The sequence below is a fragment of the Pyrus communis genome, chromosome 8, assembly GCF_963583255.1.
Source record: "Pyrus communis chromosome 8, drPyrComm1.1, whole genome shotgun sequence".
NCBI classification, from domain to species: domain Eukaryota; kingdom Viridiplantae; phylum Streptophyta; class Magnoliopsida; order Rosales; family Rosaceae; genus Pyrus; species Pyrus communis.
The window spans coordinates 2,759,751-2,781,205 of record NC_084810.1 but is presented as its reverse complement, the minus strand read 5'-3'; the positions used below and the strand labels follow the sequence as shown (position 1 = coordinate 2,781,205).

Sequence of the window (21,455 nt, the reverse complement as noted above, 5' to 3'; positions counted from 1 at the left end):
AACTGACTAATCGGCACTGATTACTTCAATTGTTTGTAAATCCTTGAGGCAACGTCCAAAAAAGGTGATCTCTTGAGGAACAACTGTGTGCACGATCCAGTAATGCCTTTGGAATAATGTTCCTTCCAAACTATTGAAATGCGCCTGAAAATGATGCCATTATGAAATCCCAAATCGAATTTTCAACTTGACAGGCCTTTGAACCCCTTTGAAACAGTGAAACTTCCTTTGATAACACCTTCGTACGTGCATGCGGAAGATTTGTATTCCCTGAAGCGTCAATGGTCATCTTATTTAGTACTCCACCATTCTTTAACAAGTACTTTACCAATTCCATCTCACCACGCGTTCCCTTGAATCTGTTTACAGTAATAATCTTGAGCTGTGACGACAAAGAAATAGGCACAACTTCTGGTGGAATAAATTCATGCCTGAAGTCTTCTACATTGCATATGGTACAATCCTAAAATGCACGTAACATAAATAAATCATGAGAATCCGAAAGGCTGGTCTTTGTTGGTAAACAGTTGCATAAGTCGAATTATGTCTTACTTTGTATTCAAAGACGAGATATTCTAGATTAGGTGATCTCTCGAGTAAATTTGTCAGAAATCTCCAGTAACTGCAATCGTAAAAAACCAGCTTCAGTTGGTTCAAATTGTCAAATGCAGGAAAATCACCCTAGATGAAAATAAGCTCAAGTAATGATCAAAGAGAAACTCATTCAGAAACTGAACATTATTTATGCGTTTTTTTATCTTAAACAGTAAAGAACTTACTTCCGAACTATGAGCTGAAAGAGACAGGTACTTGACATTGGAGACATTTCTCAGAAGTGCTATTGCGCGATCAGGCTCTTCTGCATAGAAGAGAATATCTTCCACGTCTGCAATGTCACTATTAGGCATTTCTGTGTATGAGAGATCCACATTGGCCTTGACTATGAGATTTTCCTTGATCAACAAAGAAAAATTTAACAAACTAGTAAGTAGCTGGACATCAAGGGATTCAAGTTTTGGAGCGTCAATACAAATCTTGAACTCCTCATCAAAATCGTCAAACTCCAAACATATAGCTAACGTCTTCAGTGATGGTGCAGAGATGTTGATATCCAGACTTTCAACATCATAATCGTCAAGAGATCCCCCAATTCTCAAACCTTCCAGTACAGGAAGGTAAGATAAAACATTTTTCACTGATTCAATATCAGGATGATGAATTAGAACATAGAGGAACTTGAGATTTGGAAAACACTATGTAAGAGAATGAGCAATAAAATGAAACTGCAGCTTCAAAACTTCTAGTGTTTCGCACAAGAAATTTGTTTGAGGCAATTCCAAATTGTCGTCTGGATCAAAGTGAGAAACACAAAGATCAAGTTCAATAACCTTCCGTCTAATTGCACTGTGAATCCAACGATCAATAGGTGGGGGTTCGAAGTAGTCATGGTCACATCGAAGATGGAACTTTTGGATGCGTGATAAGTCAGGAGAGTCAAGTACATGATCCACAAATGATATAAACGCATTAACATTAGGGTAGTCATCGTCACAAAAGTACAGATTAGGAACGCAAGTCCATATGTTGTTCCATTTCTTAGACAAAACGGTGGTCCTAACAACATACTTCGTTGGAAGAAATGAAAGTATGTGGCAAAGAACCTCATTTGGTAGTGCACTTATCCTATCACTGACTCTCTCTTGAGGCTTTGGCATTGAACCCATTTGTACCTTTTAGTCAAAATTTAAAAAGATAAGCATATTTATGATGTGCATATAGTAACTTACAATCTAATGGAGAAGTAAATGAGCAAAAATTTGAGCATATCATATTTCAAATCGAGTATTTACAAATGAATTCCAACAACTTTGCATTTAACCATAATGTCCTCTAATGATAATGGCCTTCACAAATATCTAATTACTATTTCTTAATGAAAACAAACAGTTCAAAGAAAATATTCATTATATTGGAACAATTGTTCCGGATACTATATTCGAGACGGAATGAACAAAATAAAGATTTCGTATTCTCTAGAGATAAACAACAGAAAGGGTAAGACTTAAATTTCTCTATTCCTCTAGTGTTTTTGACAGTTTTCTTGGTAGCCAAACAGATGTTAATGGAAAGGAAGTCAAAATGCTAGTGAAACAATATCTGAAGTATGAGAGTGCAGCACAAAACAGTACACACTTTTTAAAATTCACTTGCTACTAAAATAAATCATGACTAATATGATTCTTTTCTCTGTATAGATTTTTGGTCGGTTTGAGATGAGTCTATTCAGCAGACCATTGAATAAGGAGATCATATTCCAAACATGCATTTCATTTGATAAAACGAAAATGCAAATTAAGGGAGTTTTGAACATCAAACCAAGGGTTTTGAACTTTTGAATCTTAGGGTTTTCATTTGATAGACCCAGATTTTCAATCTTAGGGTTTTCATTTGATAGACCCAAATTTTCAATCTTAGGGTTATCAGTTTCATGCGGCGATGAAATTTTGAGGGGATGAGGGGTCAATAATTATCTATTTATACATAGAACACTCTGATAGCAGGTCCCCTCATACTTTTTTATGAACAATACGAATCTTCACGATACATGTGAAATAATCAGAATCGTTCAATACGAACGCTACACCTCCCTTTGGGCTGTCTTTGTTTATCAATGATGAGATTGCATAATTATGAAAGATTACAAAATAAATTTATACATTTAAAGGAACCAATCTGGAGAAAAAATTTACAAGTTCTCATTGCCAGTAAAAGGAAGTTGATATATTATCATATAATAGGAAAAACAATCAAATATAGTAAGAGCGCTGTTCCATATTCAGCATCCAAATCCTCAAGCATAGACAACAAAGTGCATATCAGATACCGCAATCAAATTCATAACAAAGCTTGACGAAAGAAAAGAAATGCATAACGTTAATCTCTGATGCTTCAAGCAGAAATTGCAGTTTGTCCGATATAGAGATATTTCAGTTTTTCCACCCTTCGCAACCAAACCTAATTGCTACTTAATTTCTTTCATTCCTTCACATTCAGTCGATCTAACTTTAAAGCGATTGAAAACCACGGGCCAGCATGAATGCCGCACCCCATAACTCTTCCACATTACACAAAATCACCAATGGAACATGCATCCAGACTATCCAGTAGCATCCTTCACTTCATCCAAATTACCCCTTCCATTTCCTTCTTACAATTGTAAATGAAACAAGTTCCGATTTACTTACCTTAAAAAGATGAGCTGAAAGGGATAGATGTTTAACATTGTAAATCCTTGCCGGAAGCTTGGTTCCACGGTCAGAATTGAGGAATTGGTTCATTTGCATGATGGTCATGGAGGTCAATCTTGGCTTTGAATAGAAAGTGCGCTTTCTCTAAAATATAATCTGAGAAACCCAGCGGGCATCAAGGTTTTCGAGCAAAAGCTCATGTAAAACATTGTACCCATCTTCAAAGTGCACAGTTAAGGAAAATAAATATTAAAATTAAAAACTACATCATACCCTTTTATAGCCAAATTTTCAAGTACAGGCCAGTTCAGGAAAAACTTAAACATTGAGTCATTTTCAGGATAATTAAGTATCATATAAAGGAACTTGAGACACGGGAAACAACCGGATGCGGGAACATTGATAATAAAATTCGACCTCGGTCAAAACCATTAGTGTTTTGGACGTGAAAAAGTTGAAATTGCATTTCAACTCGACAAGTCTTCGAATCCCTTTGAAACTGTAAAACTTCATCGAACATCGCCTTGTTACATGCACAAACGAAGTGCACTAAGCTTACTCTAGTTCAAAGACAATGTATTCTAGATTAGGTGATCTCTCGAGTAACTTTGTTAGAAAATCCCCAGTAACCATCATAAGAAACCAGCGTCACTTTGTTCAAATTGTCAATACCATACCAATGTGTCAAAACCAAATAGGCAAAACTTCAAGTACAGAAATAGTCAAAGCTTCAAGTACATTTGTCAAAACCAAATTTGCAAAGCTTCCAAGTGTACCATCTATAGTCAAAGCTTCAGGTACAGGGCAGCAAGAAATGAGTCTTTCAACAGAGTTGTCAGGATAATGAAGTGTAACATGGAGAAACCTGACGCGTTGGGAAACAACCCGACGGGGGAGGAGAACAGGCAGTGCAATTTGAAAAAATCTTCAAAACCACCAATGTTTTGCACATGAAAATTGTGACATCCCACATCGTCCAGGGGAGTGATCCTTATATGTATATTCTCATCCCTACCTAGCACGAGGCCTTTTGGGAGCTCACTGGCTTCGGGTTTCGTAGGAACTCCGAAGTTAAGCGAGAAGGGGGCGAGAGGATTCCTAGGATGGGTGACCTATCGGGAAGTTCTCGTGTGAGTTCCCAGAAACAAAACCGTGAGAGCGTGGTCGGGGCCCAAAGAGGACAATATCGTGCTACGGTGGTGGAGTCGGGCCTGGGAAGTGGTCTGCCCCGGGCCGGGATGTGACAATTTGGTATCAGAGCCTAACCCTGGTCGCGTGTGTGCCGACGAGGACGTCGGGCCCCTAAGGGGGATGGATTGTGACATCCCACATCGCCCAGGGGAGTGATCCTTATATGTATATTCCCATCCCTACCTAGCACGAGGCCTTTTGGGAGCTCACTGGCTTCGGGTTTCGTAGGAACTCCGAAGTTAAGCGAGAAAAGGGCGAGAGCATTCCCAGGATGGGTGACCCATCGGGAAGTTCTTGTGTGAGTTCCCAAAAACAAAACCGTGAAGGCGTGGTCGGGGCCCAAAGCGGACAATATCGTGCTATGGTGGTGGAGTCGGGCCTGGGAAGTGGTCCGCCCCGGGCCGGGATGTGACAAAAATGCATTGAGGAAACTCAAAAGTGGTTCTGGGCTTATCAAGGCAATGATGAAAATCAAGTTCAACAACATTGCGCCTAGCCGCAGTGCAAACCCAACCATCAACTCGGGTGAAATCAGATTGGTAGTTACAAAAGAGAGTAAATTTTTGGATGTCTGATGAGTCACAAAAGAAGAGTACTCGATCAACAAATGTCTTAAAGCGACTAGGACAACCTTCAAAGGGATCTTCACCTTTACCTTCAGACGAAAAACTTTTATGACCATCATTGAATTCTAAATTTGGAACAGAAGTCCAAATGTTGTTCCATCTCGTACACAAAACGGTGGTCCTTACAGCAAGCATTGTTTCAAGGAAAGAAAGTATGTGACAAAGGATTGTATCAGGCAATGCACTGATCCTATCCTATCTCCATCGTTTGCTTGATCCTATCCTATCTCCATCGTCTGATACTAAATCCTCCCCTCCACCACCCCACCCCCCCCCCCCCCCAGGAACACACCACTATATTTCGAATTTTGAGAATTTGCTGATTAATGGCAATAATCATAAGTTTTACATTTAACAACAAATTAAGTTCTTGAATGCTAATTTTCTTCACAGATATCTACTCATAAAATTCCATTCCGCTAAGAATTTTATTATGCCGAGCTTAGTAGCATGGGTTTGTAACTAAGCAGAGCATTAAAGTGATTGGTTGCCTCCTAACCAGGTGAGGTTATGGTAGTCTTGGTCTGTCAGCCCATTTGAATGCTAATGGCTACTTGGCGTTAGCATGATGCCAGCTAGCAACGGTTAGCTAACGTCATGCTGCTGTCAGGTTAGCGTTGGAATTTGATAAATGACTAAGATGTAAAGATCTATAGGATCCTCACCGTTTGAATCCAGATGGGATCCAAATCCTCCCTCGTGTATACACCTTCTGTGTCCCGTTTTGAATTTTATTTTAATTATTCCAATCATTTGTCATTTACTACATCGTTCAAAGATCATTTTTAAAATATATACATATTGAGAATCATTAACATAACAAATTATTAAGTGGTACTGTAATACCACGTCAGTCGTGATATTTTCATTCAAAATTCCGCCATATGTCATTATTTTTGCACAATTGAAATTTGATATCATTTTTATCATTTAAATAAATTTAAAAAAAGAACATAATAGATCGAACGATCTCCTTCCCCCTCCAACCTAATCCGGTAATCCTTACCGCACAACACCCTGGTTTCCTAATTACTCCAGTGTTTTTTTGTCTTTGGAAGAACCAATCCGGTAATCATTTCGATCTCCAACCGAAGGAGGGTCAAATGGTGGGGATCCTAGGGATCTTTATATTTTAGCCATTCATCAAATTCAAACGGTAACCTGACAACAACATGATATTAGTTAGTCATTGCTAGCTGGCGTCATACTGATGCCAAGTAGACGTTGGCATTCAAATTGGCTGAGCTGGAGGGCTGTCAAAATGTCAAACTTGACATTCTAGCGCTGGAAGGCTGGGTTAGTGGGCTGGAGATGTCACATCCCGACCCGAGCTCCACCACATTCTGGGCTCGACTCTACCATGGCACGATATTGTCTGCCTTAGGCCCGACCATGTCTTCATGGTTTTGTTTTTGGAAACACACGCGAGAACTTCCCAGTGGGTCACCCATCATAGGATTGCTCTCAAGCGAACTTGCTTAACTTTGGAGTTCCGATGAACTCCGAAGCTAGTGAACTTCCAAAAGGCCTCGTGCTATATGGAGGTGGGTAAGTACATATAAGGCATAGAGGATCTTCTTCCCTGGGCGATGTGGGATCTAACAATCCACCCCCCTTAAGGGTCTGATGTCCTCGTCGGCACACTTCCCCCCAAGGATTGGCTCTGATACCAAATTGTCACATGCTGACCCGGGCTCCACAACATCCTAGGCTCGACTCCCCCGTGACACAATATTGTCCGCTTTAGACCCCGACCACACCCTTACGGTTTTGTTTCTGGGAACTCACACGAGAACTTCCCAGTGGGTCACCCATCCTGGGATTGTTCTCGCACGAACTCGCTTAACTTCGGAGTTCCGATGAACTCCGAAGCCAATGAGCTTTCAAAAAGCCTTGTGCTATATGGAGGTGGGCGTGTGCATATAAGGCATAGAGGATCATCTCCCCAAGGCGATGTTGGATCTAACAAGAGGGTGAAACAGTTTTCGTGTTATTATTAGCTATTTTTAGCCCTATAGCCCTTTGACCGTGTCGGTTGGAAATGGCCTTAATGAACGCAAGTCCCCTTCAATCCCATTAAACATAGTCCCACTATGTAACAAACACAGAACTGCACTAATGAGTAGTCCGGTGAAGGTTAGTGAAGCCAAACAAACGCACCCTTATATTTTTGACCCTTCAATATCGAGTTTTTGGCTCCGAACTGTGGTGTGGCCACGTCACCTACTTGTCACTTCAAATAATATAAAAGTGCTACTAAATTCACCTCATTGTCTTATTTTCCACCCACCTTTTAATCAAAATTTTATTGACATATACATCCTTTTAGAAAAATACTTTTAGACCCTTGTTTATAAATGGGTAGCTGACGTGTAAATGCCGCATCACCATCAACCACCATAACCACTTCAATTTGTACAAAAAAATGTTGGGTTATAGGATTTAGGTTGGATGAGATTCATTCAAAACCTAAATGAGGATGGGGTTTGGGGGCTGTCTAGAGTAAGGATTATGGGTTGGCTATGAAGTTGGAGAAGGATTTGGTTATGGCGTGAAAAGGGGGACATGTTTAGGTGGCAGAGAGGCAGAGATCAGGAGAGAGTGTGGTGGTGGGTAGGGGAGAAAGATACTTGATTGTTTAGAGGTGGTGGTGGATGGGTTGCGAGTTGGGGTAAGTGGGCAGACTGGGGTTACGGCTGTCGCTATGAATGTGGTGCTGCGATTAAGGAAGGGATATATTAAAAAAATGTATAAAAGTTTGAATATATATTAAAGTTTATTTTAGGAATAATAAGGGATGGGAAAATAACATTTTAGTTTTTTTTTAACATTTTAAGGTGAGTGAAATTATAATATGGGTAGAGAAATAGGACAATGAGATGAGTCTATCAACACTCATAATATAATTAAATAGCTAAACAAAAGAAAACTGGACTTTTGAGCTAGCACATGACTTTTGGGCCATTGGTCCATAAGATTTAAAATTTAAAAGGACTTGCATGGCACGGTATACCATAATGGTGGTACTTTTGTGCCAATGAAATCAAAATATATGTAGTTGCTCTCCAAATTTTAATATGTGTGTACCAATGTTCTAAACTATTGTAATTTATGGTAGAATGTATAAATACTTTGATACATGGTGTCAAACACGTAACTAGGCTAACTCACATATCCGAGTACTTTGTTTTGTTAGGCCAAGTTAGTCAAATCCAACCCTAAGTGTGCAATTATTGAAATAGCATCAAGAAGGTATCAATATCATTGTCGGTAATAGAACTAGTAAAATATTATGAATATATTATCAAGAACATTAATACAAAATACGTTATTTAATATAAGATAAGACGGAGGTTCATCACAAAGAATTTACGTACCCCATCATATATCTTGTCACTAAGCTCTTTATGACAAAACCCAACTGAAAGAATTGTCCTTTGCTCGTTAGTTTGAAACTTTAGATGATGAAATATCACTCTATCGCTTTTTGTCCAAAAAATAAAAATAAAAATAAAAAACTAGACTACAACATTGGAATTTTTTCAAACTTTGAGCGTACTCAGATGTGCATGGTGGTCATGGAAGACAATACTGGCTTTGAATAGATGGTCTGCATTCTCCAAAACATGATTTGACAAACCCTGCTCCCTGGAGATCAAGGGTTTCAAGCTTTGGGGCCGAAATAACAAGTAGTCCCCATCTTTCAAAGAATCATCAGACCCCAATATTATTTTCAACCTCTTCAGTTCAGGAGCATGAATTAATGTTGAAATTTATAACTTTGCTATATCCGCGAGATCCTTCTATAGCCAAATCTTCAAGTAAGGGGCAGTTCCAGAAAAGCTGTAAAATTGAGTTATCTTAAGGATCCTAATGCCGGAACATTGGTGATAAAATTCGACCCCAGCTTCAAAAACTTTAGCGTTTTGCATGTGAAAAGGTTTTCGGGCAACTATAAATCTCAACACAAAAGCAAGTTCAACAAAGTTATGCAGAATAGCTTGCGAATCCAGCCATCGACACAAGATGAACTGTTGATGTCATTGCGTGAAGGCGAAACTTTTCAATGTCTGAAGAATCAAGTAAGGACAGTACATGCTCGACAAAAGCAATAGAGTGTGGGAGAAGTATGCCGCGAATGCTTTGACTGCAATTATTTGATCAATTTGTATTTTCGGTTTAGGATCACATACCAAAAGCAGTTGCGGACCAACTCACCCGCGGCGGTTTTCTCGGATGCAGATTGCTAGAGATTACTTAGAGGGAAAGCAATTTAAACGAGTTCCACTTAGAATAAAATTCAAAGGTGTTACACGTTTAGTACCATTAGGATTCGATAAATAACTGCAACACTTTCAAATCTCCACTTTACCCTCGTGAAATTAACTTTCTTGTTATACAATAAGCCACATAATGCAGGGGCAAAACTGTCGCTTTCTCATAAACTAATCTCTGCTTTTCAAATACGGAGAAGAACGCGGGTTGAAAAAAATTAAAAACCCGGAACTTTATGCGGGTCCAGCGGGATTTCTGTCGACGAGATGAAACGCTGCGTTTCGGTTTTCACTTTACCAAAACAAATCCCCAGAGGAGGTCAACAGGCGGTCTTCTTCTTCTTCTTCTTATTCTTCCTCTTCCTCTTTTTCTCTCTCTCTCTCTCTGCACTCCGCCAGGATGGCGATCAGCATAGTGGACTACCAGCTACCGTACGACACCCACAACGAGTACGACGTGACGTTTTACGGCGACAGAATCCACACCATGCTCACCAACAGCCCCGCCATGGTGGAATCCTGGCTCTCCACCATCACCCTCGCCAACCCCAACCACCGCATCGTCGGCCTCGACGTCGAGTGGCGCCCTAACTTCAGCCGCAACTCTGACAACCCGATCGCCACCCTACAGCTCTGCACCGGTCCCAACTACGCCGGCTCCCTCCGAATCCCGCCCGGCACTGTGCTTCCCGGCGTCTGCTTGGACCCCAATTGCCTCATCTTCCAGGTCTTACACTCAGAATCGATTCCCCAGTCCCTAACCAACTTCCTCGCCAATCCCGCCTTCACGTTCGTCGGCGTCGGGATCGAGAGCGATTGTGAGAAGCTACTTTTGGACTACGGGCTGCGGGTCGCCAATGCGGTTGATCTTCGGGGTTTCGCGGCGCGTAGGTTGGGGGTTTTGGAGCTGGGGAACGCCGGGTTGAAGCGGTTGGCGAGCGCAGTGCTGGGGAAGGAGCTGCAGAAGCCGAAGAGGGTGACGATGAGCAGGTGGGACAGTCAGTGGCTTACTTATGATCAGATTCAGTATGCTGCTGTTGATGCTTTCATTGCTTATGAGATTGCTAGGCAATTGAATCTTAGGGGTGCTTAGTGGATTGCAATTCGACATTGTTGCGGTGAGAATTCAAATGTCGATTTTCTATGGCTTTAGCACGATTGCTTACAATGTTGGGTAAGTTTACAAATTTGGATTACAATGCTGGTTTTAATGGACCTGAATTAGGGATTTCGGTCGACATTGTGGATAACTTTTCGGGTTGATGTGTGTTAGTTGCACTTATGAGCTTGTTTAGTTACTGCTTTACGTTTCTCATCTGATCAGATGGTTCTGACTTTGGCTTATGTATATACATATATCGTTGTTTCCTGATTGCCTCTGTTCAATGCGAGTTTGTGGAATGGAACAGAGATGTTGAAACTTCGAGATGAAAATTGAAATGTCGGGTTTTTTATGCGTTTAGTAGCATAATAGAAATTTGTTTACATTGTTGGGTAACTTTAGAAACTTGGGTTTGCTTTGCAGGTTTAATCAGTCGTAGTTAGGGATTGAATCGATATTGTGGAAAGCTTTTGATATTGGTGCTTTGTTAGTTGCAATTTTTGAGTTAGTTTAGTAATTGCTTGATGTTTTCCATCTGATCAGAATTTTCTGACTTTGGCATATGTATATGCATATATTGTTGGATTCCTGTTTTAATCTGTTCAATGCAAGTAGGAAAGGTAAGCAACTCCTTCTCGTTCGATTGCATGATTGGTATTAGTTGGACTGACTGGTTTTGGATCCTGTTGAACAAAAAATCATAGTTTCGGTGACATTGAAGCGTTCTCTTTTCTTTGATCACAAGAAACGATAATAGTCTGCCTGATGATGAATTATTATAGGACCAATCTGCTGAAAGGAACTCCAAAATGCTCTCTTTGTAGTTGATATAAAATGAGACTTGTTAGGAATTTCCTTTTGGTCTGCACCCAGAAGAATTGCAACTTAGTTTCGTATTGGTCGAGACTTGATAGTATTGGTCAATTTTCTCATTAGATTTGTTGAGGGGAGTCCTTGAATTGCTGCTTTATCCGTCATTTCTGACTGTAAGAGCCAGTTTCTCATATGTGATGCGTACAGGTTTATGTTCCCATGTTTACAATTTGAGCTTGCATCAAACCGTATTGCGATTTAATTTGTTTCATTCCTCCAATCTGTCCAATTTTTAAGGGATAGAATGTGATGGGTCTGCATCCACGCCACACCCCTCTACTTTTCCCCCGTACAGGAAAGGAAGAGAAAACTCCTTCCCTTTTTCCGTCCACCCCATACGTTTCCATCTCAGCCGGGTATAGGAGAAGGGCCAGTTGGCTTAGTATAGACTGTCGATAGTTCCTTGGGTCGGTTGAGTAATGTAGTTTGCTCTGCTCATAGCAGGCTTGTTCTTCAAGAACAAAAGTAGCAAGAGAAAAGCGTTTGCACCGACGCATTATTATGGATGACCAATTGTAGTGTAGAGGAATTTGAGACTTGGAAGTACAAGTATTACAATTTGACAACAATTTCAAAGCCGCCAGCGTTTCGGACATGAAAATGGCTTCGAGGGCGACAGCCAAGTTGTGTCATTTGCATCACTTGCATAAAGATCGATGAAGATCAAGTTCAACAGCATTGTGCCTGATGCAGCGTGGATTCAACCATTACTACGAGAGAAACCCTCAACAGCATGGTTTTAATTATTGTTGTAAGCACTGCCGTATTGGTTTAGTTGCTATTGATCCTTAATCATGTCTATAGAGGTGGGTAGTGGTGGCGTTTTTCGTGACTTTAATGGTCTTTTTAGGAGCGTTTGCTTCATCTTCTTATCCAAATGGAATTGTTGCAGAGATTGTTACTCTGATTGAGACAATTCAGATTGCGTGGGTTAAAGAGTGGCATCATATTTTGACACAAGTTTTAGATTATTAGATCATTCCATTTGGTTGATATATAATCTGACGTGGCAATTAATTTAAATTTTTTTTATTTTCAAACAAATACATATTGACAATAATATTCTAGGAACAATTACATATAGAGCCAAATTAAAATTAAGATTACATTTTGGCGAGAGACCAAGCATTTTCGATTTATTTAAGAGATGAACAAAACTTATCCATGATCGACACATGACTCTAGAGAGCAGATGGTGCAAGAAATACATGCAATATACACAATGAAATATTAGAAATAATAGCTATCGCTCACAAATATAAACACAGGGTATGTACACCAACATACTCTAGGGTACCATGCCCGTGGGCTCCCAAAATAGATAATCCAACATAATACAAGGAAGGGTACAAGGGTAACCCAGTTGCTCCAAGCTCTATGACCTTTCTGCTATACCCTACTAGCTCCTCGTATCTACTCAGTCCTATCACTTGCACAATCGCCCCGTCATCATGGGAATGGTGCACCGGCAAAGTAAAAATCTAGATAAGTTGCAAACTCGTGTGAGTGACGATAATTGAAAGTATGTGATAGGAATAAAGACAAGTCCATCGCTCTCAGTTTAGAATCATTAACAAAAATCCTTACTTTGTAAAACCATAGTCAAATCTCGCTAGAAACTTCAAAGGAGACACACAGACGTCCATCGCACTTTCTAGATTGACCCACAAAGGTTTTCAATCCTCTATTTCATAAAAACGCCAAAAGTAGGGCTAGAGTGACATAGTGCAGTCGAAGCCTACAATTTATAAGATTCCACGTTCCATACTCACATAATGGAACCGAATTGGAAGTAGGATTCCATACTCACTCAATGGAATCCATAGGATACAAGCTCGAGATCAAAACCCCATGGCACTAAGTTAGAGGTCCGCTACTAGCTTTCTCATTTCACAATCATTTCAAATATGCATGGAAGAACACATTCCTTATAATAGACCAATGACTGAATTGAAAAGCAACATTAATTTTAATAGAAAACATATTTATAATTCAATGCCACATCCATAAAGTATATCACATGAGAATTTCATGGTTAATCACTGTATTGCATATATTAAAGTCACTCATCTAGAGTCCGCACTGTAGCACCCCTAGTACAAAGTTCAAGTGCTTAAGTACAATCAATGCCTATAAACAAAGCACAAGTCTCGTCTCAAAAATCTATTGATAAAACACATAATTCTAGATTGTACATGCCAACTACAATATTCAAGAATGATTCGGGACATGTTGGCTAAAAAATCAACCATCATTCAAAGTGGTTCACGCAAAGGTCAACAATCCTAATTATTTTAATTCGAAAGATCCGCACATCAAATTTCTGATCCATAATTTCTAAAGGCACATTACTTTCACAACAACATACTACAATTCCATAACGATCCAAAGGCCCTCGCATTGTTTCCTACAGACGAAGAGCAAAGTTTTGAACGCCCGATGAGACGTGAAGAGAAGCACATAGTAGACGAATCCCATAAAACAGTAGAGTCAGGTTAATCTCTAATTCTCCCCATGGTTGAACTTCCATGTATTAAACAAAATGGTGGTCTTGACAGCGCTTTTGACAAAAAAAATGCATTTGGTAGTTCAACGATTTATGAATACATAAAAAATGCATTTGGTAGTTCACTAGATCCTATCTTTAAGTTTTGACTTTTAATTTAAAATTAAATGAACGAGTATCATTTTTATTCAAGTGTTTATTAACAACTAAAAGAATAAAAAAAAAATACGTCTCATGTGTTTTGGATTCTAACTCAATATTCCGTTGGCTTGTGTATTTTTTTTATCCATATTCTAGAAGAATTAATATTCAAGTTTAAATAAAATTTGATAAGCTTAATTGCTAATTTTTTTTTTTGTAGCTTCTGCACAGTACATATTCCATGAAAAAAAAAAGAGCAAACAATGGCAAATGCACATGTTCACTATTACTATACAATTTAAAGATGAAAGCCGAGGCAAGTTGCTCTAATTATACTCTACAATGTGACGTGATTCATGTAAAACAAATCCAATTTGTATTTATAATTCAAACTAGTGGAAGATTATTAATTAAAATTGCGGTCCAATAGATTTATTTTTACTTGTAATTGAAATAGTTTAAAGTTCGATTTAAAGAGATGACGATGACGTATATAATATTCCATATTTTATTCTTTCAATTTCTAAACTCTGCCAGCTGTTTTGCCCAAAAAAAAAAACCTCTGCTAGCTGTTGTCAGTTGAATATTGATAATTTATATTCTTTCAGTTTCCATGCTAGCAATCAGGGATGAACGCATTCTTTTACTTACAAATAATGTATCTTAACCATAAAAATCTCATAAATGGAACCGTTCAATACTTTTTATCTCTTTTTCAAGATCCTTCATACAAACGAAGTATTTGAATTGGAGACCTTTTAATCATCCAAATGTATCAAAATAAATCAATGATATAGGCACCAAATAGCATATTCATGATGAAGTGTTGATTTGTTTGGGATATTTGGATGACTAAATGACCTCCGATTTGAATTTTTTTTTTTTTTTTTTTTTTTTAGGAATGATCCTCAAATGAAGATCAAGAGACTTAACGGTTCCAATTATAAAATTTTAATGGTAAAAATACATTCTTTGCAAATGGAAGAACGAGCTCATTCCCGAAGGGGAAATGCATGCGAACATTGTCCATTTTTATAGTAAAGTTTGATTTGATATCTTCTAAGAGCATCTTCAAAAGAGATGTCATATATAATAGGGTAAATTACACAAAACTACATTAACTATGAGTCTAATTACAATCTCATACCTCATGTTTTAAATATTATAATGTCATACATTATCTTACAAATTTGTTGCAAGTTAGACCTCCGTTAGTTTGTCTGTCAATTTTTCTGTTAAATGATGACATGGCTTGAGGAGGGCCCACTTCCTCGCTCAACTTGATAAAAATATTAATTAAATATTGATAAATTAAAGATAAAATCATTTAAATATTTTATTTTAAAAATATGGTATCCACCCCTACAGAGCCATCACCCTCCCCTACGAAGTCCGGGACAAGCTCTTGGCTCTCAATACGCAAGGAAGTTTGCCATGCACTCGAAGGGCTTGGTTGTTTCATGGCAATCCTGCCCAACAAACTTCCTTTGGAGGAGCTTCACAACTCCTTCGTTGGTGCATTGAAAGAGTTGTTGGATTTCCCCAGGGACGTCAAAGTGCGAGACAAAAAAGGGGCCTATCTATCTACAATCCTGCCCATGACGAAGCCTTGGGGGTGCTTAGTAACACTACTGGAGAGATTCAGAAGTTCACTCGTCATTTTTGGCCTAATGGAAACGACCATTTTTGGTATATGATTTTTATACATATTTTTAACATATCAACAACTCTCGTCTTTAAGATTTAAACTGAAGACATTATTTACATTTTTTTCCTATAGTAGTATAGTTTATGGACCAAAATATTACATACCGTAGGATTTTAAATCAACAGTTTTGATTAAAACATTAGAAACAAATCTTTTTTTGGGGCTAAGAAGCAAATATATTTATTCTCCATCCTTGATATCAAATCCAAGGGTGGGTGATTATATATGCATTCTTTAATCATCACTAGGTGACCAAAAAAACATTAAATTATAGAGAGTTTTAACAAAAGGCTCACGGTACTGTTCACTTTAACAAAAAACCACATTTTTACACTAAAAAGTCAATCATGTTCACTTTACCCTTTATTTTGTTATTATCTTTAAAACTCAAAGTTTTCAAACCCATTTCATTAGCTTTTCTTAAATTATCTTAAATTATATGCATATTAATTAATGTTTAACATATTGACTTCACTTGTAACTTACCCATTTAGAAAATGTTCTTTATTGACCAGTGAGGGTGCACTTGAGTATGCAAAAGCGATGGAAGAACTAAATCAAGTAGTGACAAGAATAGTATTTGAAAACTACGGTGTAGAGAAGTATGATAATGCTCACGTTCAATCAACTTCTTACCACCTCCGATTCAATAAATACAAAAATCCCAAGAAAACTGGGGACGTGGGGTTAACCCCTCATACGGACAATAGCTTCTCCACCATACTTCATCAAAACCCGGTCTGTGGTCTGGAAATATATACAAAGGATGGTGACTGTATAGTCTTTTATCCACTGCCGTCATCCGTTATATACCTAGCAGGAGATGTATTTCAGGTACATTGATCTCGAAATATAAACCCCTTCAAGTATAATTATATAATCTCATGGATATTTTGATTCAACGAAATAGATTTGGAGCAATGATAAAGTACGACATTGTAGATATAAAGTTTCTTTGCCGGAAGATGGGGTAAGATTTCGATGGGGCAATTCACATTAATGAAAGACGTGGTGAGCATACCACGCGAACTCGTGGACGAGGATCACCCTCGACTGTACAAGCCACTGGATCATTTAGAATTTTTCAAAGAAGTAAAATCCTTGACGGTAAGGCTTACCGGCCCTACGGTCCAGGAATACTGCCGCATTTGAGTTCTTTGGTCCAAGGTCCAAGCGGCTGGTTCCTCTTTTGCCCTTTATTTTCTACTGTCATGTATTTTCTTTTCTTTTATTGTTTCTTCCTTTTAGATTGCTATCGTTAAATAAGATGTTTTCTTGTAAGAGACCATGTAACTCAATTTGTTAAGAACCCTTCCACGCCTGAGGTCTTGAACGACCCCTTCTACACCGTCGCTTGTATTGAAGAAAAAAGAAAGTAGATGTTTTCTCAATACAGTATTGTCGCATTTGAAATGACCCAGCACATCTTGACTTTTCATAGTATTGGCCACGGATTGAACAGTGGCAATTTTCCAAATTTCCACTAGTGACTCTGGTGCTTCACCATATAAATCATTTGTGGAATTCTTCACAATAAATTAAAGAAAACCAAACAAAGTAGATCAAGATTTTATATACTGGACTGCATGCATGTTCCTTTGATAACAAAATATTTACCATCTTCAACCAAACGTCATCGTTAGCATTGCATCGTCAACAAAAGTGATGCTTTTATTTCACTGATACCTAAGTCTTTCTGAAACCTAGGGTAAGACTTCATGTTAATAAATTCAACATGACAAGTCTTTGAACCCTTTCAAACTTGGAAGTTCCTCTTGTTTACCTACTTTATTAGGTGATTCCACATGTAGCCAGAACATTCTGTATCTCTACCATTTCCTATCCATACCAAAACCTTAAAACTATTTGATATATTTCACTTTCTCAATCTGACCAGCTTTGAAGGGATTTTGTAGACTATTCCTTCCCCTTTTACCAACCACACTATTTTTCCTCCCTATAATCCGCTCTGCGAAATATAATGATGTATATAATGTGAAGAACATGTTTTACTTGCCTATAAAATATTAGGTGAAAAAGACAGATGTTTAACTGTGGAAATTCCTGCAAGGAACATAAGTGAATGAGGACTTAAAATTTAGTGTAACTTTGTATGTTTTTGCCTAAAACATAATAAAACAGAAACTATTAATGTAATCATTTCATGATGATGTAAGTCAACCAGCGATCTGATGGTACGATTGAGTGATACAAGACACGTTTGGTTGCCAAGGGTTTCCCTTAACAATCTGTTATCGATTATTTTGATACATCAGCCTAGTGCTTAAACCCACAACAATTAGAACTATTCTATCTCTCGCCGTTATTTCTGGTTGGCCTGTTCGGCAACTTGATTTTAAAAACGCCTTTTTTTGCATGGCAATCTTTCTAAAGAAGTTTATATGCAGCAATCAACTGATTTTGTTGATCCTACTAGTCCCAATCATGTATGTAAACTTCATAAGGCCATTTATGGCCTCAAGCAAACTCATTGGGCATGGTTTCAAAAGTTCAATTCCTTCCTTATTCGCAAAGGTTTTATTCAAAGTCGGGCTGACAATTTTATGTTTGTTTACAAATATAATTCTACCATTATGGTTTTGCTACTTTATGTGGATGACATAGTTCTCACTGGTAGTAATTCGTCGGCTTTACATTCATTTATTCAAACATTTGGGGCCGAATTCGACATCAAAGATCTGGGACATTTACATTATTTTCTTAGCGTGGAGGTTACTTACCACTCCGATTCTATTCATCTTACTCAAAACAAGTACGCAGTCGATCTTCTCAAACACAGCAGTCTCTTGGACTGTAAACGTGTTTCCACTCCAATGGCCTCTAAAGGTACACTTTCCCGCACTGATTGTAATGATCTCACTGATCCTACCCTTTATCGACAAATGGTTGGCACCCTACAATATCTCACCATAACCCATCCTGACATCTCCTATGATGTTCGACGGTTTCCTACTTCTACTATTTTAGTCACCTATTCTAATGCAGATTGGGCAGACTACCCCTATACCAGAAGGTCCACAATTGGATATTGTGTATTTTTTTGGATCCAATCTTATCTCATGGAGTTCCAAGAAGCAGCGTACCATCTCTCGTTCTAGACTTTAGGTGAGTAATACCATTTTTAGTGAGAAAAGATAGAAATGTTTTTCCTATATACTCTCCTCCCCCATCACTCTGCAATATTTTTATCTTTGCTGAAAATTGAGTATACACAAACTGATAAAATGTAGCAAAGACAGAAGAAAGCTCTGATTTATTGATAAGTTTAACATCCAGCAAAATCTTGTACATTCATCGACAAAAATGACATAGTACCTAAACCCATCAATGAATATACATCGTGCAGGTCCTCACAAATCACTATGGATAACTTCAAAAGGGATTACAAACCTAGTTGACATTGATTGAAAAGGTAGTTTTGTAAACTTTCCTTCCAGACAACTTTGACAAACAATAGGAGATGCATCCTTTACAAGAGACACTTTAGACTTATAAGTATAAGAGAAACAATAGGGTTTGAAGGATGACCTAATCAGCTATGCCACAAGGTAGAAGTGACAAGTTTCCCAAGACAGGCAATGGCTTGATTTGCCGAGAACACTGGTGGTTTATTCAAAACAAAACAAAAAAAAAGAATCAGCTGGTGGTTTCGCCACGATAGTTCACCTTGACCACTATCGTGTGATTCACTCCAAGAATCGAACCCAATACGTACCATATGAAATATAAGTTTGAAATTTGTCTCCAATTACTGAACCATCCCTGATGGTTAAGTTTGATAAGCTTGATTGTAAATACATTAGTTTTTACAATTCAAACTAGTGGGAAATTATTAATTACATTAAATAAAAAAGGTACGTCTCATGTGCTTTGGATTGTAATGCGTCATTCCGTTAACTTGTAGATTGATTGCCAATTTACCAATTTCATAATTTATTCTTTCAATTTCCAACCTCTGCTAGTCGTTTGTTAAATATTGATAACAGTTGAAAGCGATACTGATATAATAATTTCATAATTTATTCCTTCAATTTCTAGCCTTTGGCTATTGGATTCCCCAAGGATGTGCCCATTCTTCCATTTACAATAACGTATCTTAATCATAAAAAATTTACAATCGAAATCACTTAATTTTTTAGTCTTTATTTAAGGATCATCCATAAAAATAAAATAAAAATCATTTGAATGGGAGACCAATCATCCAAATGAATAAAAAAATGAGCTAATTCTCAAAGGTGAAATGTCATATCCCGATCCGGGCTCCACCACATCTCGAGCTCAACTCTGTCATAGCATGATATTGTCCGCTTTGGGCCCCGACCATACCCTCACGGTTTTGTTTCTAGGAACTCACATGAGAACTTCTCAGTGGGTCACTCATCCTGAGATTGCTCTCACGCAAACTCGCTTAACTTCGGAGTTCCGATGAATTCCAAAGCCAATGAGCTCCCAAAAAGCCTCATGCTATATGGAGATGGGCATGTACATATAAGACATAGAGGATCCACTCCCCTGGACGATGTGGGATCTAACAATCCACCCCCTTAGGAGCCCAACGCCCTTGTAGGCACACTTCCGGCTAGGGATTGGCTCTGATACCAAATTGTCACATCCCAACCCGACTCCGCTGTAGCACGATATTGTCAGCTTTGGGCTTCGGCCATGCTCTCACGGTTTTGTTTCTGGGAACTCACACAAGAACTTCCCAGTGGGTCACCCATCCTGGGAATGCTCTCGCCCAAACTCGCTTAACTTCGGAGTTCCGATGGAATCCAAAGCCAGTGAGTTCCCAAAGGACCTCGTGTTATAGGAGGTGGGCATGTACATATAAGACACATCATCCCCTCTTCGTTGGTTGATGTGGGATGTTACAAATCCACCCCCCTTAGGGGCCCGACGTCCTCGTCGGCACACTTGCACCACATGGCAGAGTGGCCTTGATATCATTCTTTCACATCCCAATCCGACTCCGCCATAGCACAATATTGTCGGCTTTGCACCTCGGCCACGCCCTCACGGTTTTGTTTCTGGGAACTCACGCGAGAACTTCCCAATGGGTCACCCATCCTGGGAATGCTCTCGCCCAAACTTGCTTAACTTCGAAGTTCTGATGGAATCTGAAGCCAGTGAGTTCCCCAAAATGCCTCGTGCTATAGGAGGTGGGCATGTACATATAAGACACATCATCCCCTCTCTGTTGGTCAATGTAGAATGTTACATGAAATGCAATCATTATCCATTTTTATATTAAAGTTTGATTTGATATCTTCTAATCCTCTAAACACATACGCATTACTTGGCTATTGCAGTTTACATATATGTAAGCGTGTGTGTATTATATATCTATGTATATGCAGCTTAGCCTTTTAGCTTGTGAGTGTTGAAAATCAATGTCAAAGTTAGGCAAGGAAAGTTAGGCAATGTTAGGTATGGTTGAATAAAAATTATTAGGTGCAATTAATGTGTTTTGTGTGGTAATAAATAATCTTAGTTTAATCATTTGGTTTGCTATAAATACCCAAGTTCTCAAGCATTGTAAATCATCCAAGGAAAAACAAAGCCTAGAGCTAAATAAGAAAAGCTTTGCTAATTAGTTTGTTTTGTGAGCTTTCTTTAAGAGTGTGTTCTATTTTCTTCTTCTTGGGATCATTAGAGTTATCTTGGATACTCTTCTTATTCAACAATTGGTATCAGAGCCAAGTCGGTCAGGGATCGTTCTTGGTAGAGCATTGGTTGTAAAGTCTCTTGAAATTCCGAGTATGCTC

At 38.6% G+C, this 21,455-nt stretch overlaps 1 protein-coding gene and 2 pseudogenes across 1 annotated transcript; 2 read left to right on the top strand and 1 right to left on the bottom strand.

Moving 5' to 3' along the window:
- Positions 1–130: 130 nt before the first annotated feature.
- LOC137741864 (F-box/FBD/LRR-repeat protein At1g78750-like) lies at positions 131–1,724 on the bottom strand (annotated as a pseudogene).
- A 7,953-nt stretch (positions 1,725–9,677) lies between these two features.
- LOC137742605 (3'-5' exonuclease-like) lies at positions 9,678–10,793 on the top strand. The gene has a single exon (XM_068482514.1). It carries the CDS (start codon positions 9,740–9,742, stop codon positions 10,430–10,432), a length of 693 nt encoding a protein of 230 aa, XP_068338615.1. The 5' UTR covers positions 9,678–9,739; the 3' UTR covers positions 10,433–10,793.
- A 4,517-nt stretch (positions 10,794–15,310) lies between these two features.
- On the top strand, positions 15,311–16,821 carry LOC137741863 (deoxypodophyllotoxin synthase-like; annotated as a pseudogene).
- The last annotated feature ends 4,634 nt before the right edge of the window (positions 16,822–21,455 follow it).